At 43.3% G+C, this 19,748-nt stretch overlaps 1 protein-coding gene across 1 annotated transcript in view; it reads left to right on the top strand.

The window, feature by feature from the left end:
• Positions 1-11,830: 11,830 nt before the first annotated feature.
• The window catches only part of FLT3 (fms related receptor tyrosine kinase 3), a 44,948-nt gene continuing 37,030 nt past the window's right edge, over positions 11,831-19,748 (top strand). The window contains 3 exon segments of the mRNA XM_064140126.1: positions 11,831-11,978; positions 16,677-16,793; positions 19,460-19,643. Of these exon segments, the coding sequence (XP_063996196.1) occupies positions 11,831-11,978; positions 16,677-16,793; positions 19,460-19,643 (449 nt within the window).

Genomic DNA, 19,748 nt, shown 5'->3' with positions numbered 1-19,748 from the left:
AGGCAATGGGCACAAACTGAAACTCAAGAGGTTCCTTCTGAACATCATGAAATACTTTGTTGTGAGGGTGGTTGAGTGCTGAATACATTACCTAGAAAAGTTGTGAAGTTGTCCTTGAAAATACTTAAAACCCTACCTGATGTGCTCTGGGGCAACCTATGCTAGCTATTGTGTTTTGAGCAGGGGCCTGGGCTAGGTGATCTCCAGAAGTGTCCTCCAACTTCATCCAAGCTCAGACTGTGTACTAGTGAGGGCTGGGGTGGGGGAAGGTTGTTTAAAAACAAAAAGGGTGACTTGGACAGGAAAGCTTGTTGTCAGCATGGCATTTCTCTGCTTGAGGTTATTTCTCTAAGGCCTGTAGAATCCTGTACTTCATTTCCTGATGTTTGCATCCATTTTGCAAATAGGTACCTCCCTAGTTTTCATATAATTTCACCTCCTTCCTTTGAATTACATCACATACAAACTGACTTCAGCACCAGAGTACAGTGCTATGGCCTCAGTCTTTATTATCTTTGAGACATTTCCTATGGTTTCTTTTACCTATGATAAGTCCCTCCAGCTCTGGTCCATCTACATTTTTGTTTGATCTTCCCTAATGCAAAAGAAGCTATTTACCAGCTATCAATAAAAACAAAATGTGAATCTTGACTTCATGTCTGGCAGGTTTTAGCCAGCACCTACTGACACTGAATGTATTTGCTTAGAGGTTTCATTTATCCAGGCTCTGTACAGTTGCAGAATGAGGGTCTAATGTCTAGCAAGTAAAAATGTAACATCTGAATAAATAATAAAAATCCCTCAGCATATCCTGGGGGATATGATTCATCTTATCACTTAGAACTGGATCCACTTTCTGCCCAGGGGCTGCAATGCACAACCAGGGAAACTGCCCCACTGCAGTGCCCTGCCCCTATACAAACCAGAGGGCATTGCTGAGGCAAGCAACTTTAGCCACATGCCAGCTATTTTGACCCTTTACACAGCAGTGGCTGGGAGGCAGGTCCTGGAGTGCTACACTCCAAGAGAGGCAGTGAGCTGAGACCGGCTGAGGGTAGAGTGTTCCTCGAGGCTCACATCTGGGAGCAAGCCTTGAGGCCTTTTATTGCCTGGGCAAGTCATCTGCAAAATAACTTCACAGCAGCTGTAGTTCAGTTTGAACTTTCCTAGTTCTCTGTTCCCCTTTGAGTAAACACAGTCCCATGCTGCAAATTCACTCCCCATCTGAGCAGCAGCCCCTTCTCTTTGAAGTGACTGCAGCAGGTCTCCTGTTACCATCAGACCAAGTATTCACCCAGCATAGGAGACCTCCTTCAGCCCACAACTACAAGTGCAGCAGACTATTCCCATGGCATTGCTCAAACTTCACTTGGATGGGTGTTTTAGCTCTGCTTGGCAGTGCCGCTTGCTCTTCCCCTCACCATTACTCAGAGAAATTATGCAGACTGCTAGTGCATGAAAGCAGAAACTGTAACTGCTTCAAAATTAAGCACTGAGGTGAAATGGCAAAAAGAGCAGCTGCACCAAATTTACCCAAGAAAGTATGGTTTTGTAGAAGTGTGAGCAAAGGGATGAAAAACCAGGCAAGGACTGAGTAGCCAGAGCAGAGACAGCTGCTTGGCTTGGTGGAGGCATCCTCCAACAGAAGGAAGACACTCCCTGACCCCTAGAGAGGCCCTCTTCTCCCCATCCCACAGACGTTTCCTTCAGGCTCAGGTCTTGGGCACTCGTTTTTGAAGAAGTGGTTTCTCTGAGCAGTGATGTGCACCCTTAAGAAAACCACCTGCAAGGCTCAGTTTCACTCGGTGGGGATGGGGTATGGCAGGGCATTATCAGCCATGGCACAAGGCTGGCTCCATGGCCACCTTGCTGGAAGCCTGTTTCAGCTAGCAGGTAAGGTCTCCTTGCACCACTCCTTGGACTATTTCCTCTCCCTTTCCCAATCTCTCACTGCATTCTTTCATGTTCCCTTTCTTTCTCCTTTGATTTCTCAACTACTTGTTTCCTCCCACATCTTATATGTTCCACTTTTCTTTTCTCTCCTGGGCATGCTCTTCTCCTTCCTATCACTCTTGTCTTACCCAGCCTGGCCTAGCTTTCAGTCTCACTGCATCTGATTAGTTGCATGTTCAAGGCAACAAGTATTTAAACATACTGATTCTTTTTTCGTTTGTTTGTTTTCCTTTTCCTGATGTAAATGTGTTCCCTGGTGTTAATGCTAGCTTGACCTGACCACTTTAAAATATCTGCAATTTCCCAAGGAAATAAACTGTGAACCAGATACAGTGGTAGAGTCAAATACAAGGACTCATCCAGTATTTTGACAGGTTTTGTTGTAGTTCAATGATCCAAGTAGATTAAGTAGATATTAATATCTAGAATGTGTTGGGTTTTTTTTTGTTAGAGGGAAGAGTTTGGGATTCTAAAGCTTGATTCCTCTACTGAAAATCATCTCAACATTTAACAGTTAAGAGAAAAGCAAATAACATTTACTCCTATCTCACATGCCTGAAGCTATTTTTCTCTAGCTCTAAAATAAATGTCTTGCTTCTATCAAACATGATCTTGCTGATTCAAAATCCAGAACTGAAACAAAAAGAGAGTGTGTTTTTATGCATGCCTGGGAAAGTTATTTAACAATCCGTGGTCCATTTTCAACTTCATATATATGGCAATAATAATATCTACTTCAAAGAGGAATTGTTAGATGTTATTCATTCATGGCAGAAAGTCTACATGAGCTATTTGAAGAGAAGGTGGAGTGAAAATGAAAATTAGTATTTTATGATCTGCTTTGCATGACTGCTGATACTACTACTATGCAAACCTTGTCAAAGAAGGATTACTGTTTTCTTCTTTACTCAGTTTTGCTCATCTTGCAAACTGTATAACAAAGTAGATAAAAAACATTAGCATTTGGGATGTGATGGTGCCCAAAGGCCCCTATGAAAGACAGGCTTAGAATCATAGAATCAACCAGGTTGGAAGAGACCTCCAAGATCATCCAGTCCAACCTATCACCCTGCCCTATCCGATCAACTAGACTATGGCACTAAGTGCCTCATCCAGTCTTTTCCTGAAGACCCCCAGGGACAGTGCCTCCACCACCTCCCTGGGCAGCCCATTCCAATGGGAAATCACTCTCTGTGAAGAACTTCTTCCTAACATCCAGCCTATACCTACCCTGGCACAACTTGAGACTGTGTCCCCTTGTTCTATTGCTGGTTGCCTGGGAGAAGAGGCCACCCCCACCTGGCTACAATGCCCTTTCAGGTAGTTGTAGACAGTAATAAGATCACCCCTGAGCCTCCTCTTCTCCAGGCTAAACAGGCCCAGCCCCCTCAACCTCTCCTCATAGGATTTGTGCTCCAGGCCCCTCACCAGCTTCATTGCCCTTCTCTGGACATGTTCCAGCACCTCAACATCTTTCTTGAATTGAGGGGCCCAGAACTGAACACAGTACTCAAGGTGTGGTCTGACCAGTGCTGAGTACAGGGGAAGAATAACCTCCCTTGTCCTACTGGCCACACTGTTCCTGATGCAGGCCAGGATGCCATTGGCTCTCTTGGCCACCTGGGCACACTGCTGGCTCATGTTCAGCTTACTGTCTATCAGTACCCCCAGGTCCCTTTCCTCCTGACTGCTCTCCAGCTTCAGTGCAGTTAAGAGAGAGTTCTGCAAAGAGAGAGGAAAAGGTGTGGGAGATTCACAATGTCATTTACCTCCACAAGAACTGCTGTTCTTTCCATTGAGAGGTATATAGGGAAGCAATGTTACTTCTTGTAAGGCTGGCTGTTGCAGGGGGGAAAGGCAAATTCTTTTGGACCATACAAACTGCCTAGGATTTGAAATATCAGAGGCATAGCTGACAGTAGAAATCCTGATAACTGCCAGCTCCATATATATCTCTCTAGCAGACCGCTATTTTAAAGCAATTTTGCTGTAAAAAATGCTAAGCATTTGATTAACTATATGTAATTTCTCAAAAATGCATGTGTTCCTTTTAAGAATCTATCTATTCTAGATATAAGATTAATAATAAACTGTGCAGACAGCAGATAGTATCCATATGATGAGCTGGAATCACCAGAAACTTCAACACTAACCAGCAAAGAAAAACTAAACCGTAATAGCAACTAGAGCAGAACATCCACAATACCTGTAGACCTAAGGCACCAAGTCTGTCTTTAAATTATAATCTCAGAAGTGTAGGAAAGATAAAGCATCTTGACTGTATTCTTTTCTGGAAATAACTGCTTCCCAGCAGCAAGGAATGTAATCCCAAGAATTTGGAAAACAATATATACTATACAATATGTATGTAAATACACCTATGTATGTTAAAAGCACAGTTCCAGTTCCTGACCTTTTTAACCTTTTCTGGTCATCTCAAGAAAGAGGTTGTTGTTAAAGAGAATCTTGTACAGCTGTCTTTGCATTAGTGGATGATATGGAAGTGTAGATGGGGTCTGGGAACTGAGGCAGTGGCATAACATTTTTAAATAGTTTGGGTTTGAAGACACCTTAAAGATCATCTAGTCCCACTCATCTGCCCTGCACAGGGACAACTTCCACTAGGTCAGGTTGCTCAAAGCCCCGTCCAGCCTGGTCTTGAACACTTCTAAGGAGGAATCCATGACTTCTCTGGGCAACCCATTCCAGTGCCTCTCCATCCTCACAGTGAAGAACTTCTCCCTTAAATCTAATTTAAATCAACTCACTTTCAGTTTAAAGCCGCCCTATGTCCTATCACTACATGTCCTTGTCTGTATCAGTTTCTTTTTTCACAGATTGGATAATTTAATGATGAACAGAGACTTTCAGTGACCTTTCTCAACAGGGGAAGTTTTCCATTAACAACTGCTCTTGCTCCTTTTGGTTTTGCTGCACCGTTTCTTACTAAGAGCTGTTCATGGGGTTACTTGCAGTTTAAGGGCACCTCAGAGAAATGAAGCTGTGAGATGCTGACTGAGATCTGCATGTGGCTGCAAATGAGAGGAAATTTTGTACAAGCAGGAACTACAAGCTCAGGCTCTAAAGAGCTCTGAATGAGATTATGGTGTGTCTGATTGCACGAAAGATGTATGACAATACTGTTGGAAAAACCCTCACAGAGCACACAGTTATTCATTACATTCCTGTGTCAGAGATACAAGGCAGTGTGAGCTGGGACAGCACACTTCCACACTTTAAGGAGAACTCCAGAAATGCTTGGCACCCAGCAGCATGGAGACTCTATCCATTTCCCAGGAATACACCAATTTCTCTTTGACAAACCAGCTGACAAACATTCCAGAACAAGTTCAGGCACTGAGCCCTGACACATGCAGTAAGGTGAAATCAATGAGCACCCCAGGGGGAATCAAGTTTGATCCTGACTACAGTCTCTTTCCCAAAACATGTGAAAAACTGGATGCAAGCCAGCTGAGAATGCTGAATAAAGCCAGAACGTGGTCTGCCTTCTCAGGAAAACAGTTTTACCCAGCAGAACATGTTTTAGTGGTCATCCATCACCATGTATTTCATTTATCAGAAGATAAGATGCCACTTTTGAAGTGAAGATTCCTGAAGGTGAAAGGATTGTGTTATTTTCCAATGACAGTAAATTCAGCTTGAAATTGTGGGTGGGTTATTTCTTTTAAGGTTTGGCCCCTTTTGCTTTCTCCACTTTTCTCCAGAAATTTCCTCAGGTTAAGCATGTTTCAAGCTACTGAGAAGCTGGAAGATGCCCAGAGAACAGCCCAACTGCTAGGGCTACATCCCTGTTCAGCAATGAGATAGTGTGCACTACTGTGACTGCTCAGCAGAGGCAGGTTTGTCAGCAGAGCAGGGCTGTAGGCTTTCTGTCCTTCTATAGCACCCCTGCCTACAGTGATCACGAAGTAGTAGAGCACAGAGCACCTCTTCTTCACAGGTTTTTGAACATGCAGCTTTCAAAATACCTGAAACTTCATGGCATAAACTCACCCACATTTCCGGTTCCACATTGTTATCTGAAAAGCTGGTTTGGGTCATTGAGTTGAGTTACATTTTCTGGAAATCTTTGTGTATGTTTTTGCTGCAAAAGCAGGAATGAAGAAGTCCAGCAAACAGCATCAGAAATTGAATTGAGGAGCAAAATATTTACAGAGCAAAACTGTGGAAGAGCAGGAGCGGATGACCAGCAAAGGCAGAAAGCAATCTCATGTTTTCACAGTAGCACTAGGAAAGGACGACTGTTTAATCCCCATGATCAAATTCTTCTAAAAGGAAAAGAGGGACTAGAAAATTGGCCCAGAGCCAACAAACAGCAGCATTTCTCAAATGGACAGGAAAACTTTATTTCCCATATGACTGAACTCTTGCTGTTACTAGAAATACATTTAAGAAGATGCTATAGGACTCTAAACAGAAACATGATGCAAAATGCTTCCTAAGGCATCTGTAAGCCTTTGAACACAAATAACACCCTGGAACTTGCTGGTGTGTTTGAAGGATAGACTGTTCCTTTATCTTCTCGTATTGCATGAGAAATCAGATGGTAACAAAGACGGATAGCTGGATAAACATCATGTGTCTATTTCTCATCCGAAGGAAGGGGTCCCCAATTTTTCTCAGACTTTCCCACAAAAACTGCTGAAAACACCAAGCAGGATGATCAGATAGGAAAACTAGCTTGTCAGATATTTAGCTCTGTTACTGTTGTAAAAGACATTATTTACTCCTTTGTAGTCTAAGCCTACTTATGTAGATAAGAGTTCTAATGGGTGAGATACAAGGGCTGGTCTGACAGTGTTTTGTTGTTACATCACGAGCTCTAAGGTGTATGATGGACTTGACATTTATACAACTGCTCAGGAGCTGCAATTGTTGTTTTTTTTTACCCTAGCCTCATAATGATACAATAGGAGCAATTAGAATTTACTTTTTGTTAATTTTTAACAAATTTGGTGACAAATATCGACTACCATTTTTATCAAACAGTGTGGATTCATGCTTGGACTTTCATATTTGGTAGCACAACCATTCTCTCCCACTTTCCCATTTCTGTCTGTCCTTTCTGCACACTCAATTCAGGCCTTCTGTGTTCCCTCCTTACTCCCTATTCCAGGAAATGCAGAACAATATACTATAGTCAGTCGTGGAGATCATTGTTTTCATTTAAAAGGGAAATGTTACAATACTAGGATGACAAGTAGTATCGTTTAATTATCTGCCATCTTCTGTTTTCATTTTTGTTTTGAGTAGATCATTTTCTCCTTGTTGAGGAGGTGCCAGGACTCTTAAGTACCTTTACTAAAAGTAGCCTTTGCTTTCAAGAGATTGCTAATTTCACTAATGTCAGTAAAAGTACTAGAGTGTGTCATGTAACAAGACTGCAGTACTTAACCACAGAATAGTTTGTTTGGGTTTGTTTTTCAAGTACTTAAAGCAAACTCAGTGATATTGTTATACAAGATATATCTGCTTGCTTTGCTTGAAGGTTGTCTATCCAGCTTTTTAATGACACAAAAGCATCTTTCCCACAAGCAAACACCCTCTAGAGAACAGTCAGGCATAAGGACAGCACAATGCCACTTTTTAACTCATGTGGTACCTCTGTGGTGGCATCACACCAGCATTTCTTTGTCCACAGAATTGTCCCTTTGTTCACAGAATCGCAGAAAGTTTGAGGTGGGAAGAGACCTCTGGAGATCATCTGGTCCAGCCAACCTTGCTACTGAATCAGGGCCACCTAGAGGCAGATGCCCAGGTAGTTTTTTAATATCTCTGAGGGTGGAGATCAGCACCTCTCTGGGCAGCCTGTGCCTGTGCTCAGTCACCCACACAGTGAAAAAGTTTGTGCCCATTGCTGTTAGTCCTGTCTTTGGGCACCCTCCCCTCAGGTATTTACATACATTTAAACAATCCCCCCTGAGGCTTCTATTCTCCAGGCTAAACAGTCCCATTTCTCTCAGCCTTTCCCCATAGGAGAGATGCTTCAGTCCCCTCATCATCTTTGTGGTCCTTCACTGGACTTTCTCCAGTATATCTGTGTCTTTCTTATGCTGAACAGCCTACAACTGAACACAGGATTCCAGGTGTGTCCTTGCCAGTGCTGAGTACAGGGGACGAACCTCTACTTGCTGGCAAAAAACACCTACTAATGTGGTCCAGGACACAACTGTTCATCATACCTAATGGGGTGGAAAGGTCTGAGTGATGTGGGAGCCAAGAAGAAGCTCCATTGAGAGGGTGGAAAATGTGGGTAAGAAGCAGAAGAACCAGCCACATGTAGGTCTTTCATCAGAAAGAGAGGTTGCCATGATACTAAGGTTCACTGCCTTTTCAGCCACTTTTCAGCCACTTCCTAACAGGGGGGCTCTTCAGCTATCCCATTTATTCTTTGTAACCTGGATCACAGTGTCTGGAATAGCCCAAACTGTAGAAAGAACAGCAGGGATTTCAGTGTGAGTACCAGCCCGAGCTGAGAAGTCATTGTGTGATCACAGCTGGGGGGACCTATGGAAAGGCTGTCATTTGTTCAGCTAGTCCCATGCAAAGCAGAGAAAACAAATAACAAGCAAAATAACAGTTCAGATCTTTCAGCAGTGCCTTTATCTCAAACTCACAGGGAAGGTAGATGTAAATCTGTTTTAGTGAAATGAAAGGCAAATAAGTGTTTGAATACAATCCTGCAATCCTTCCTCACCCAAGCTCAGGTAAGCAAAAACCAGAAGAGGTAAGACAGATAAAAGGGAGCTAAATGTCTTGCTTGCTCCAGCCTTTAGCATTGCTCTGTGATAAAGAGATCTTTTTTCTTCCATTAAAAGAGATACTGGCATAGACTGAAAACTCAAAAAGCTGATTTCAAAGCAAATCTGTAAATCAAGGAGCATCGTGGCTAGTTTATATTTAACAAAGCAGCCTGTAACCCCTGAAGGTTTTGGGCTGCTGATAAACATACACAATCCCTCGTCAACAGCAGCTCCTAGCCAGAGGAACAGAAAGCCTCCTGTACTCAGGTGTATGATCAGAAAGTCTGAAAATGATAGAAATACACAAGTAAAACTAGATTCTTATTCATCTTGGCTTAAATGAATGCTGAGATCATAGTGTGAATCACAGGTGATCTACTTTAGGTGATCCTGCTCCAGCAAGGGGTTGGACTAGATGATCTTTTGAGGTCCCTTCCAACCCTTACCATTCTGTGATTCTGTGACCTAGCTGTCAGTTTGCAATAAAGTCAATGACAAAAGTAGTCAATGAAGTTGGATATATAATAATACTGTGTGAAGAATATTCCTGCATTTTGTGTCTTTAGCTTATTTTTACTACATAACACACTGAAGCAAACACACCTGTAAGTAAGTTGCTGACTCCCAGCAACCTGTTCTGTTGGAGAAGGTTTTCTTTGGTTCTCTGACAGACAAGTGTAAAATACATGCTCAATGTGACTCCTGAATTGAAATTGTCAGCCATCTCAATTCTCCTGTCTTAAAATCTCTGTGTAATTTATAACCTGGCTGCAGACTGACTTTCTCTAAAAAAGAAAGTTGCTGGGCTTTAAAGGCATCATTTATCTCAAAGTTGAAGTTTGTTGAAATCTGTTCCAAAAGAATTATGTTAGGATATAACAAGACAGAGGACAAATTCTTGAAAACATTGACAAAGTCATTAGCTGTACAAAAACATAGTTGAACGGTAAATTTCTTGCAGGTGTTTTCATCTGAGACCGAAAATGGAATGTTGAGGAAAAGATGAAGAAAACAAAACAAAAAAAAAAAAAAAAAAAAAGAAAAGAAAATTAAATTGTGGACAGAATTCTCCCTGCTGAACATGGAAAACTGTTGGAGTAGATGGGTCTTGGCACTGTTGTTCCTGAGTTCTTCTCTCTCTCTCCCATACATTGAAAGTTCTTCACTGAGAGAGTCATTGGACACTGGAATGGGCTGCCCGGGGAGGTGGTGGAGTCGCCGTCCCTGGGGCTGTTCAAGGCAAGGTTGGACGTGGCACTTGGTGCCATGGTCTAGCCTTGAGCTCTGTGATAAAGGGTTGGACTTGATGATCTGTGAGGTGTCTTCCAACCCTGATGATACTGTGATACTGTGAAAGGAGATGTTTTAGTTTCTGGCATAGATTAAATTTGGGAGGACTAGGGATAGGAATGCCTTAGGCAGAGGCAATGTAGTTTTACTACAGAAACTCACAGAGAGTGAGTAGTCAACCAGCAGAACTCTTTGCTGATACTTTTACTGGGTGAACTAGAAACAGTTCTTCACTGTGACAAGTTCTGGTTTAATATCTCCTCAGGAAAAAAAAAAAAAAAAAAAAAAAAGAAAAAAGCAACCCAACACTTTTGTGACCACTATAATAAATAGGGCATAATTGGTTTGAAGTTGGTCTGTAAGTACCATGGGCAGAGTCCAATGGGATGGCATTCAATAGCTCCAAGTGCAGGGTGCTGCACTTTGGCCACAACAACCCCATGCAGAGATACAGGCTGGAGAGCAGCCAGAGAGAGAGGGATCTGGGGGTGCTGATTGATACCCGCCTGAACATGAGCCAGCAGTGTGCCCAGGTGGCCAAGAGAGCCAATGGCATCCTAGCCTGCATCAGGAATGGTGTGGTCAGCAGGAGCAGGGAGGCCATTCTGCCCCTGTACTCTGCACTGGTTAGACCACACCTTGAGTACTGTGTTCAGTTCTGGGCCCCCCAGTTTAGGAGGGACATTGAGATGCTTGAGCGTGTCCAGAGAAGGGCAATGAGGCTGGTGAGAGGCCTTGAGCACAGCCCTACGAGGAGAGGCTGAGGGAGCTGGGATTGTTTAGCCTGGAGAAGAGGAGGCTCAGGGGTGACTTTATTGCTGTCTACAACTACCTGAGGGGTGGTTGTGGCCAGGAGGAGGTTGCTCTCTTCTCTCAGGTGGCCAGCACTGGAACAAGAGGACACAGCCTCAGGCTGCGCCAGGGAAATTTAGGCTGGAGGTGAGGAGAAAGTTCTTCCCTGAGAGAGTCATTGGACACTGGAATGGGCTGCCCGGGGAGGTGGTGGAGTCGCCGTCCCTGGAGCTGTTCAAGGCAGGGTTGGACGTGGCACTTGGTGCCATGGTCTGGCCTTGAGCTCTGTGGTAAAGGGTTGGACTTGATGATCTGTGAGGTCTCTTCCAACCCTGATGATACTGTGTGATACTGTGATACTGCAAAGTAGAAAGCTCAACTCATGTACACGCATAAGTTATTTTTGTGTTGGGGGGAAAAAAATAAGCTTTTTCTTTTATTATTATTATTTCATTTTCAAAATGCCACAATTGAGTGGAATCCTTTCTGAGTCATTCAAGGAGAGCCATGGGATCTCCCCAGAAGGGGTCAGTGCTTTTAAGCATTCTGTTTTTAATGTAAAATGGGAAAGGCTTGCTGCAGACCCCGTGGACGAAAAGACCCAAGATAACGCGGTGTTCTGCCACCAAGGGTTTACTCAGTGCGCGGAAGAGTTTGCAAGGCATTTTCTTAGCAAGTTTCATTTCCCAATGAACAAATGCCGGCAGCTCCTTCGCAAGGGAACAGGAGTCAAACAGGTCGAGCTAGCCGGGAAACTACCTCTGCACTACAAAAGACGGTGTGTGTGCACGCTCAGCGCTGTCTCCGCGCTCTGACGCAGGCTCCAGAGCAACTCCGCGCCGCGGACAGGCGGCAGGACTGCGCCGAGGGGCTGCGCGGGGCTGCGCTGAGCGGCAGCGCCCCCTGGTGACCGCCGCCTGTCCTCTGCCCGGGGCGGTCTCCTCGGCGGTGCGAGAGTGTCTTCAGCTCTAAGACCGCCGCAGCGGAGCCTCCCTCTCGGGTAGAAAAGCCCCGGCAAGAAACGATGCGTAATGCCCAATCCTGAACAGCTTCAGGCGGCTAAAATGGAGGGTTGCTGGGTGGAGTGTGGATCTAGGGGGAGAAATAGTCTGTGTGGGAGGTTACGGGCAAGGGCAACAAGGCTGGCAGGCGAGAGCCGCCTTCAAGATGCTGTGCGTTGTCAGTGTTGTTTCTCAGTCTCACATTCCGACTCAGCACAGCGAGCTTTTCCCAAAACTGCACGGCCTCCCCTGCTCCCCTCACTGCTTTCCTGCTCAGTGAGTCAAATCTAGAGACTCTCAGTTCCCTACCACTCAACTCCCTTGGCAATCTACCACACTCTATGGGCTTGTTTTCACCATCTCACATTCTCAATCATGCCTGAACATGACTGCCAGTAATTAAACCAGTTCATGTGATGTTTGTTGTTTTAATTAACTGGTAAAACCAGATTAATGACTGGCCCTGACCCCATCCACTATTACAGCAACTAGTCACAACTCTCATGAGCTGCAACAGAGGCATCTTGTCACCCATCTTGCTTGTTGAACCATATTCTAACAACTTTATTATTTTGCAGCATGGTACAACACCTCTGGCACCTTCACCGCGTGAGAATGAACTCACAGGTTGCATTCCTTTGGAAGCTGGGAGTTATTTAAGCAGAAAGATAACAAGGACAGAAAGCATTCTGAAGGGAAAAGTGAAGGAGAAAACTGAAGTTTGATAGGGAAAAAAAAAAGAGAGAAAAAAAGAGTTATTGGTAAAAGATAGAAATTGGTTTAAGATCAATTCTTTCTGCCTATCCTGTCTCTCTCTCTGATTAGTATCACATTTATACTGAGTAAAATTCTCACTTTAGGATCCACTGCTTTGGAAATGATTAGAGAAAAAAGCCACATGCAAAGATCTGCACCTTTCTCCAGTTTCTAAGAGTGAATGTGTGTGTATTAGGCTTGCCCATGTCACTGGTTCTACAGATTTTTTTTTCTGGCAGCACATGACTGTGGGAGAAGTATAACTTTCCTTGGAAATAAGGGTCTTTCTACCTTCCCTGCTCAGGAGAAAATTTTGGAAAGTCAATCCAAAGTCTCACCGAGAGAAAAGATTCAGAAGCCAAATAAGAAACAAAACATGCTTTGGTTTACATGTCTCCTGAGCAGTAAAGCAGAGTGAAAGATTGTTCTATGTCTGGGAAAAGCCTGATATCTCTGTAAAATACTAAACCCCACAAGCTGAACACAAACACAAGATGCTTTCCTTGATAGGAAGAAAAAGGTTTTCTCTTCATCCTTCATGGGGCTCCAGTCCCTCATCTATCCTCTTTCTGTTAAACTAGGATGTGGAACACATTTTGGAGTGGCTTTCTCAGTTTTACAAAGGCCACTTTGGCTATCCCCCATTTGAAAATAAAATCTGTAGGCACTTCCATTAGGTCAACCATCTGATACTGAACTAGCTTAAACATAACTGCTTGGTTCGATATGACTCCAGAAGATTCAGAGCTTCCTTTTAAGCTCTGAAACTTGTAACCCCACTTTTTGATTCATGCAGGCAGTTCCTCATAGACATAGACATAGACATAGAATGCAGACATAAATACTGTTCAGAGGCAGCAAGTTATTTCCATTCCAGTTCCAGTACAGTCTGGCAGTACACAAAATGATTGTGCATGCTAAATATTTTATATTTGTTACCCGGTACTTTCCACCTCTGCATTTCCTACTTTAGGCTTTGGGGTGAATGACTGACATGCAGATCATAACAGGCCAGCTAGAATCTGAAAGACCAAGGTGCTAAATTTGACCCTATGAGGAGAGGCTGAGGGAGCTGGGGTTGTTTAGACTGGAGAAGAGGAGGCTCAGGGGTGACCTTATTGCTGTCTACAACTACCTGAAGGGACATTGTAGCCAGGTGGGGTTGGCCTCTTCTCCCAGGCAACCAGCAATATAACAAGGGGACACAGTCTCAAGTTGTGCCGGGGTAGGTATAGGCTGGATGTTAGGAGGAAGTTCTTCACAGAGAGAGTGATTGGCATTGGAATGGGCTGCCCAGGGAGGTGGTGGAGGCACCGTCCCTGGAGGTGTTCAAGAAAAGCCTGGATGAGGCACTCAGTGCCATGGTCTATTTGACTGGCTAGGGCTGGGTGCTAGGTTGGACTGGATGATCTTGGAGGTCTCTTCCAACCTGGTTGATTCTATGATTCTACTATTTTCCTAATATTTCATTTCCTGATTCTGCTTCCTCTGAAAGGCTCCTTCATGCTCTCATTTTCTCTTTTGTCACTAATATGTTTCTCTAAGACCTACACAAGTTTTGATCACCCCATGTTGTGTAAATACTTCTGGTAATTTTATTTTTAATGTAAAGCAGCTGGAATCTTCTCAGATTAAACATATCCTTCCTTACCCTAAAAGCTTTCCCTCATTTCACAGGAATAAAGGCAGAAGACAGCAGTGACAAGCTCTAGCAGTTAATGGGACACAAGTGCCACTCGTGAGGGTGCCAGGGTGCTCACTTCTCCCTCTTCCAGCACATACTCTCACCTACTGTCCTTTACAAGTGCAGTTCCAGTTCATCAGTTTGTTTGCATGTCTCACAGTCTAGTTACTACATCTATCTGATTCTGCCTAACTCTTAGCCACAGATCTTTTCACTGTTGGTGTTTGAATGCATCTTTCCTACTGCAGCAGTTAGGCACCCGCCTCTCAAGATGATGTTAATGGAGTAATTCAAGGGATAAGTAGGCTCAGTTCATAAAATTAGAAGCTAAAACTATTTGCAGATTGGAAAGCTGAAGCAAGGGAATGCTCCACGTAATTGAATTGTACTTTCAAGGTCATATTTTCAAGTGGTTCCAGCTGATATATCTTGGAAATCAGTGGACATAGATGGGGTTTTGTTAGTTAAGCCTCTGGCTGTGAGCCTGACAGACAATCTCTGTTTTGAAAAGGATGGAAGGTAAAATGGCCAACAAACAAACAGAAGTGGAGTGAGCTGAGCAGAGAAAGATTTAGTGAAAGGCTAGTGGGAGTGCTGGAAACCTGGGCTGGATCTATGGGGAGGAATTCAGCATGCTTGGTGTAGATACTCAATGCATACCTGCCTTTCAGGTACTCTCTGGCATTTCCTGTCTCAAGTAGTGCCAACATTATCTTTACACACAATGCAGAGAGCCACATCTCCACAAAGAAGTCCTGTTCACCTTTCTCAGGAATCACAGACAAAATGGACACTGTCTTCCTCAGAGGTCTGCAAAAGGAGACTATAGCCTGTGTACACTGTGGAAAGGTGGCATCCAAAACACAGCATGTTACATGCCTGAATAAGATGGATTTTGTCTTAATCTATATTTGCAAAGAAGGTGAGAAAGCATTGTCAAAGTGTTGCCGACTTAGAGCTAAGACAGCTCCAGAAGTCACAAACATCAAAGAGGAGATGCTGACAATTTTTACTTCTCCCATTTTGCTGTTTCCATCACCTGTGGAACCAGTCTATTTACTTTCATCGTCCAAGCATTTCCTGATATAATGACTTTTTTCCTCTTTTCAACTCTACACCTTGCTTTATGCCCAATCAATTATCTCATGAGATGAGAAGGGAAAAGAAAAACAAACAAACAAACAAACAACCCACCACCAAAACCAAAACCTAAGGTTAGAAACTTATCAGGTCACCAGAAGAGAGATGTGTTTTATGATTCAGCACTTATTCATGCTCTTGGTTTTAAGGACTTAGTGGCAATCTGGCACATTTCACTAAGCCAATTATGCAGTCTTACTTCTGTTTTTCTTGTTTATGAGCAATGATAGGAACATAATTACTATATAGTTCTTTTACCCTTAAAAGCTGACTTTTCAAGCTGCAAAAAAGCTCCTACAAAGCATTCTGAAGAGATGCTACTTTTGAGGCATCAGAAGCTTTCCCACACTGCTCCTTGTACATCGGGAGAAATGACATTTGGTTCTCTGTGAAGGCTGGGAGATGGCAAGTGAGCTGTCCTGGCTGCGTAGGGCCCCAGAGCGTGGCAGAGATAGGGAGGTGCAGAGAAAGCCATGGCCATGCCCTTCTTTGCCCCTCACTTTCTCCATCTGTTGTCCTTAAAATTGTGGGAATAGCTGCCTTGTCTGCTTCCCAAATGGGAAAGAGCACAAGTCTATCAAGGGAAAAAAACATTTAATCTGGACATCACTTGGTAGTTTCTGAGGTGCACAAATCCATTCCAGGAAGGCTCAGGAGAATGTCCAGTATAGCAAATCAAATGCATCCTGTCCTGGACAGAAGGGAAAGGGAAGACTAGATCTTAAGTCCTTGGGTGATCTGAGCACTGGCTCTAAAGGCAAATTGTAGGACTTTATTTTACCATTGCTCTGAGCAGGCATGAAGGATGATTGTACACCACATTGGTGCTGATGGGAAGCATGGTGCATGTTCGTCATCTTGCTCACAGCAGGCAAATGCTGACCTGTGAGCTGCAGGTTTTGGTGCTGCAGAGTCCTTTCAAGGCACAGTGAAGTGGTCTGCAAGAGAGAGCCTGCATTTTGTGATGTGGTTGTTAAAGGAGCCTACATAATACATAGAGTATTTTGCCTTCAGCTATTTTCCACGATGTTATGGGTCATACTTCTAAAGTGTGATGCATCCATGCTTTAGAAAGGTTTTCAAACAGTGCATCCACTCAGCTTCAATATACAAATGCAGAGCTTGCAAATGAATATGCTATAGCTGTGTATTCTTTTGCCTTTTATTGCTTTTTAGAGGGGGAAAAGAAAAGGGTAATTTTTCTATAGTTTTGTTCTATTTTATTTTTCTTAAAATTGCTATCCCTGAGTAAGCATCTAGACATGACTATATTTGTTTCCTATTTCTGTTTTACAGTTCTTGTTATGGCAGCAGTTACTTTCACTTCTGCGTTGAAATCTGAGATTACATGTGTGTTTATCAGCCAGAAGGATGAACATTCAGGAGGAACACGAGGGACATCGATATCAAAAAGTCACTTCTAAAATATTCCTGTCCATTCCAGAAATACCTTCCCAGAAGTTTGCAACACTCTAAACATTGAGGCTGCGGGGATCACAGCATCACAGTATCACAGTATCATCAGGGTTGGAAGAGACCTCACAGATCATCAAGTCCAACCCTTTACCACAGAGCTCAAGGCTAGACCATGGCACCAAGTGCCACATCCAATCCTGCCTTGAACAGCCCCAGGGACGGTGACTCCACCACCTCCCCGGGCAGCCCATTCCAGTGTCCAATGACTCTCAGTGAAGAACTTTCTCCTCACCTCCAGCCTAAATTTCCCCTGGCGCAGCCTGAGGCTGTGTCCTGTTGTTCTGGTGCTGGCCACCTGAGAGAAGAGAGCAACCTCCTCCTGGCCACAACCATCCCTCAGGTAGTTGTAGACAGCAATAAGGTCACCCCTGAGCCTCCTCTTCTCCAGGCTAAGCAGTCCCAGCTCCCTCAGCCTCTCCTCTTAGGGCTTGTGCTCGAGGCCTCTCACCAGCCTCATTGCCCTTCTCTGCACACACTCAAGCATCTCAATGTCATGGTCAAAATGACCAGGGTTAGGAAAACTATGACAATAGAAGGTTATAGGGAAAACCATCACAATTTACTTTGAAACTGTAAATAGATAAGGATTAGCTTTCTCTGAAACAATTTTTTTAATTGTTAGCATTGCTACTGCCTCACATCAGCATGCCTGAATATTGCTGAAAATCACTGAATGTTGCTGGAAATATATCTATGTAAAAAAATAAAACCAATTGTATGCCCCTAAAGGGGATTGTCAAGGCCATGGTGTGAACAGGTGACCTACCACAGTGTATGTGTACCACAGCTGCTGGGACTGATAGGGAAGCTGCCAACAAAGCTCATAAATCCCTGCCTGGGTGTGATGGTTTGGGTGTTCCCTGCTCCCCCACACTTTAGAAATCACCCAGACTAGACTCAGACAGCTCTGGAAATATGAATGAAGCTTATTATTTACAGCTGGCACAATATACAAGCAGATGCTTACAGTATATACAGTTACATACAGAAATATGCAAGGTAAAAGGTAATACAGAAACACAACTCACCTCCCAGAAACCTGAGTCCCCAGGAGGGGGTCTCAACCACCCCTTCACCTTCCCCCTACCCCTCTCCACCTTACCCCAGTCCCAAGGAAGAATAGAGGTTCAACCAGAGGGTTACGAAGCAAAGTGGATTAGCCCAAAAATGGAAGGTGAGGTTAGAGCGAAGCAGCTCAGCCAGCAGCCCAAGCGAGAGTGATGCTGAGTGCCTTATCTACGTTTTGACTTATGTTTTTATACTTCTCAGCAAGCCTGTGAGCAAAGTAGACATCACCATTGTTTTCCTTCCACAGCCTGTAATCTAGTTCTTCTCACCAAAACATTCTAGCCTGCTTCAAACTAGCACACTGGGCTAAACCTTGACTGAGATGCCCAGGCTGGGTAGGGAATCAAATACGATTTTCTAAAGTTCTGACTTGAAATAGCAGGTAGCAAATAAAAGGTGCAGCAGATAGCCAATAAAAGGTGATACGTGACTAAACTATAAAGCATCAGAGACCTGTGATTAAAATATTTCCTGAGGAGTCTTGCTTCAAGTTAGCCTCATGAAAACTTTCTCATTCCTGGACAAAGAAATCAGTAGTTCAGAGAATAAATGACAGCATGATAGTCAAGCTGTGTGGTTCTCATATTGGACAAAGTAGAATACAACTGTTATCTCTAGATAATTCTCAGGTCAATGGAAGGAAAAAAGAAGGAGCAAAGAATAAGAAGTACCAGCAGACCAAGCACAGCACAGGGCAGAGGATTCAATGAACTCCATCCTTCTGTATGCCTATACCGTATAAATATCAGTCACCAAAGTAAGGGAGACATTTAGGGGCACTCTTCAGTTACTTAGGGAGACATTTAAGGGCACTCTTCAGCTATTTACTTGTCACTTTTTGCTGCAGATAAGCTTAGAGACTCATTAATCCACCCCTGGTTTTCACAATGACAGTGAAACATTCTCTTTCTGTTTGCAATTCTCTTTTAGTTGTATGCAGTGGTGGGGAAATGAAAGTTGTGAGGGTGCCCAGTTCAAATGTTTCTTGCCTAGCAAAGCCCTCAAGGACCTGAGAAGCAGTCTATCTAGATGATGCAGTGAAAATCAGTGGGATGCTTAAAAAAAAGGGAATACTCTGGCCCTGCCTTTGTTTTGAGGTTGCAAACAGAAAGGTTGTATTATAGTTCTGTGCCTTTCTATGGTTTCATAAGAAATGAAATGAACATGAGTGTAAAGAATAGTCTGTATCACTAAGGGAAATGATCACGCTTCTGTTTTTTGATGTCTGTCTAAAGAACAGAGCTAACTAATCCAACAAGAATCCTGTAGCATCTCTTTCTGTAGCAGAATTCAACATATTTATGGATAGGCACAACAGTATGGGGATGGGGGGAAAGAAGGTATGATGGAGATATTGCCTCATAGAATTTGTATCGTGTCTGGGTGTTGTGAGACATTATTAATTTGTGACAGCTTTTCCAGAAGAGTATCCTTCAAAAATATTGTAATGCCAAAAAAAATAAAAAAGGCAAATAAAGATAATAAAAGTGTAACAGTTTGTCCTCTTGCACTGCGGACTTGTAACACTTTTGAAGATCTTGGGTGTTATTTGAATTCTCAAGGAACAGAGAACATCTATGAACCAATTAAAAATGTGGAAGTCAATGTGTTTGAAGATCTTGAATTAAGAGTGATAATGAATATTTCAGAGATCATTTCATGCTTTTGGTTCTTTAAAGAGAGCAAAGCTTGTAAACCTTTGCTGGACCCAGAGAATCAGTAAGTTAAGGGATGTACTAAATCAAAGATCCTTTAAAATACCATTTCTTGTAGGATGCAAATGGAATATTTTCTGTGGCTGTGTCTGCATTTAATTTCATGTAA

Source organism: Pogoniulus pusillus, chromosome 3, assembly GCF_015220805.1.
Source record: "Pogoniulus pusillus isolate bPogPus1 chromosome 3, bPogPus1.pri, whole genome shotgun sequence".
NCBI lineage: Eukaryota > Metazoa > Chordata > Aves > Piciformes > Lybiidae > Pogoniulus > Pogoniulus pusillus.
Note: the sequence above shows the minus strand (reverse complement) of the source record. Positions and strands in the feature narration are given on the sequence as shown.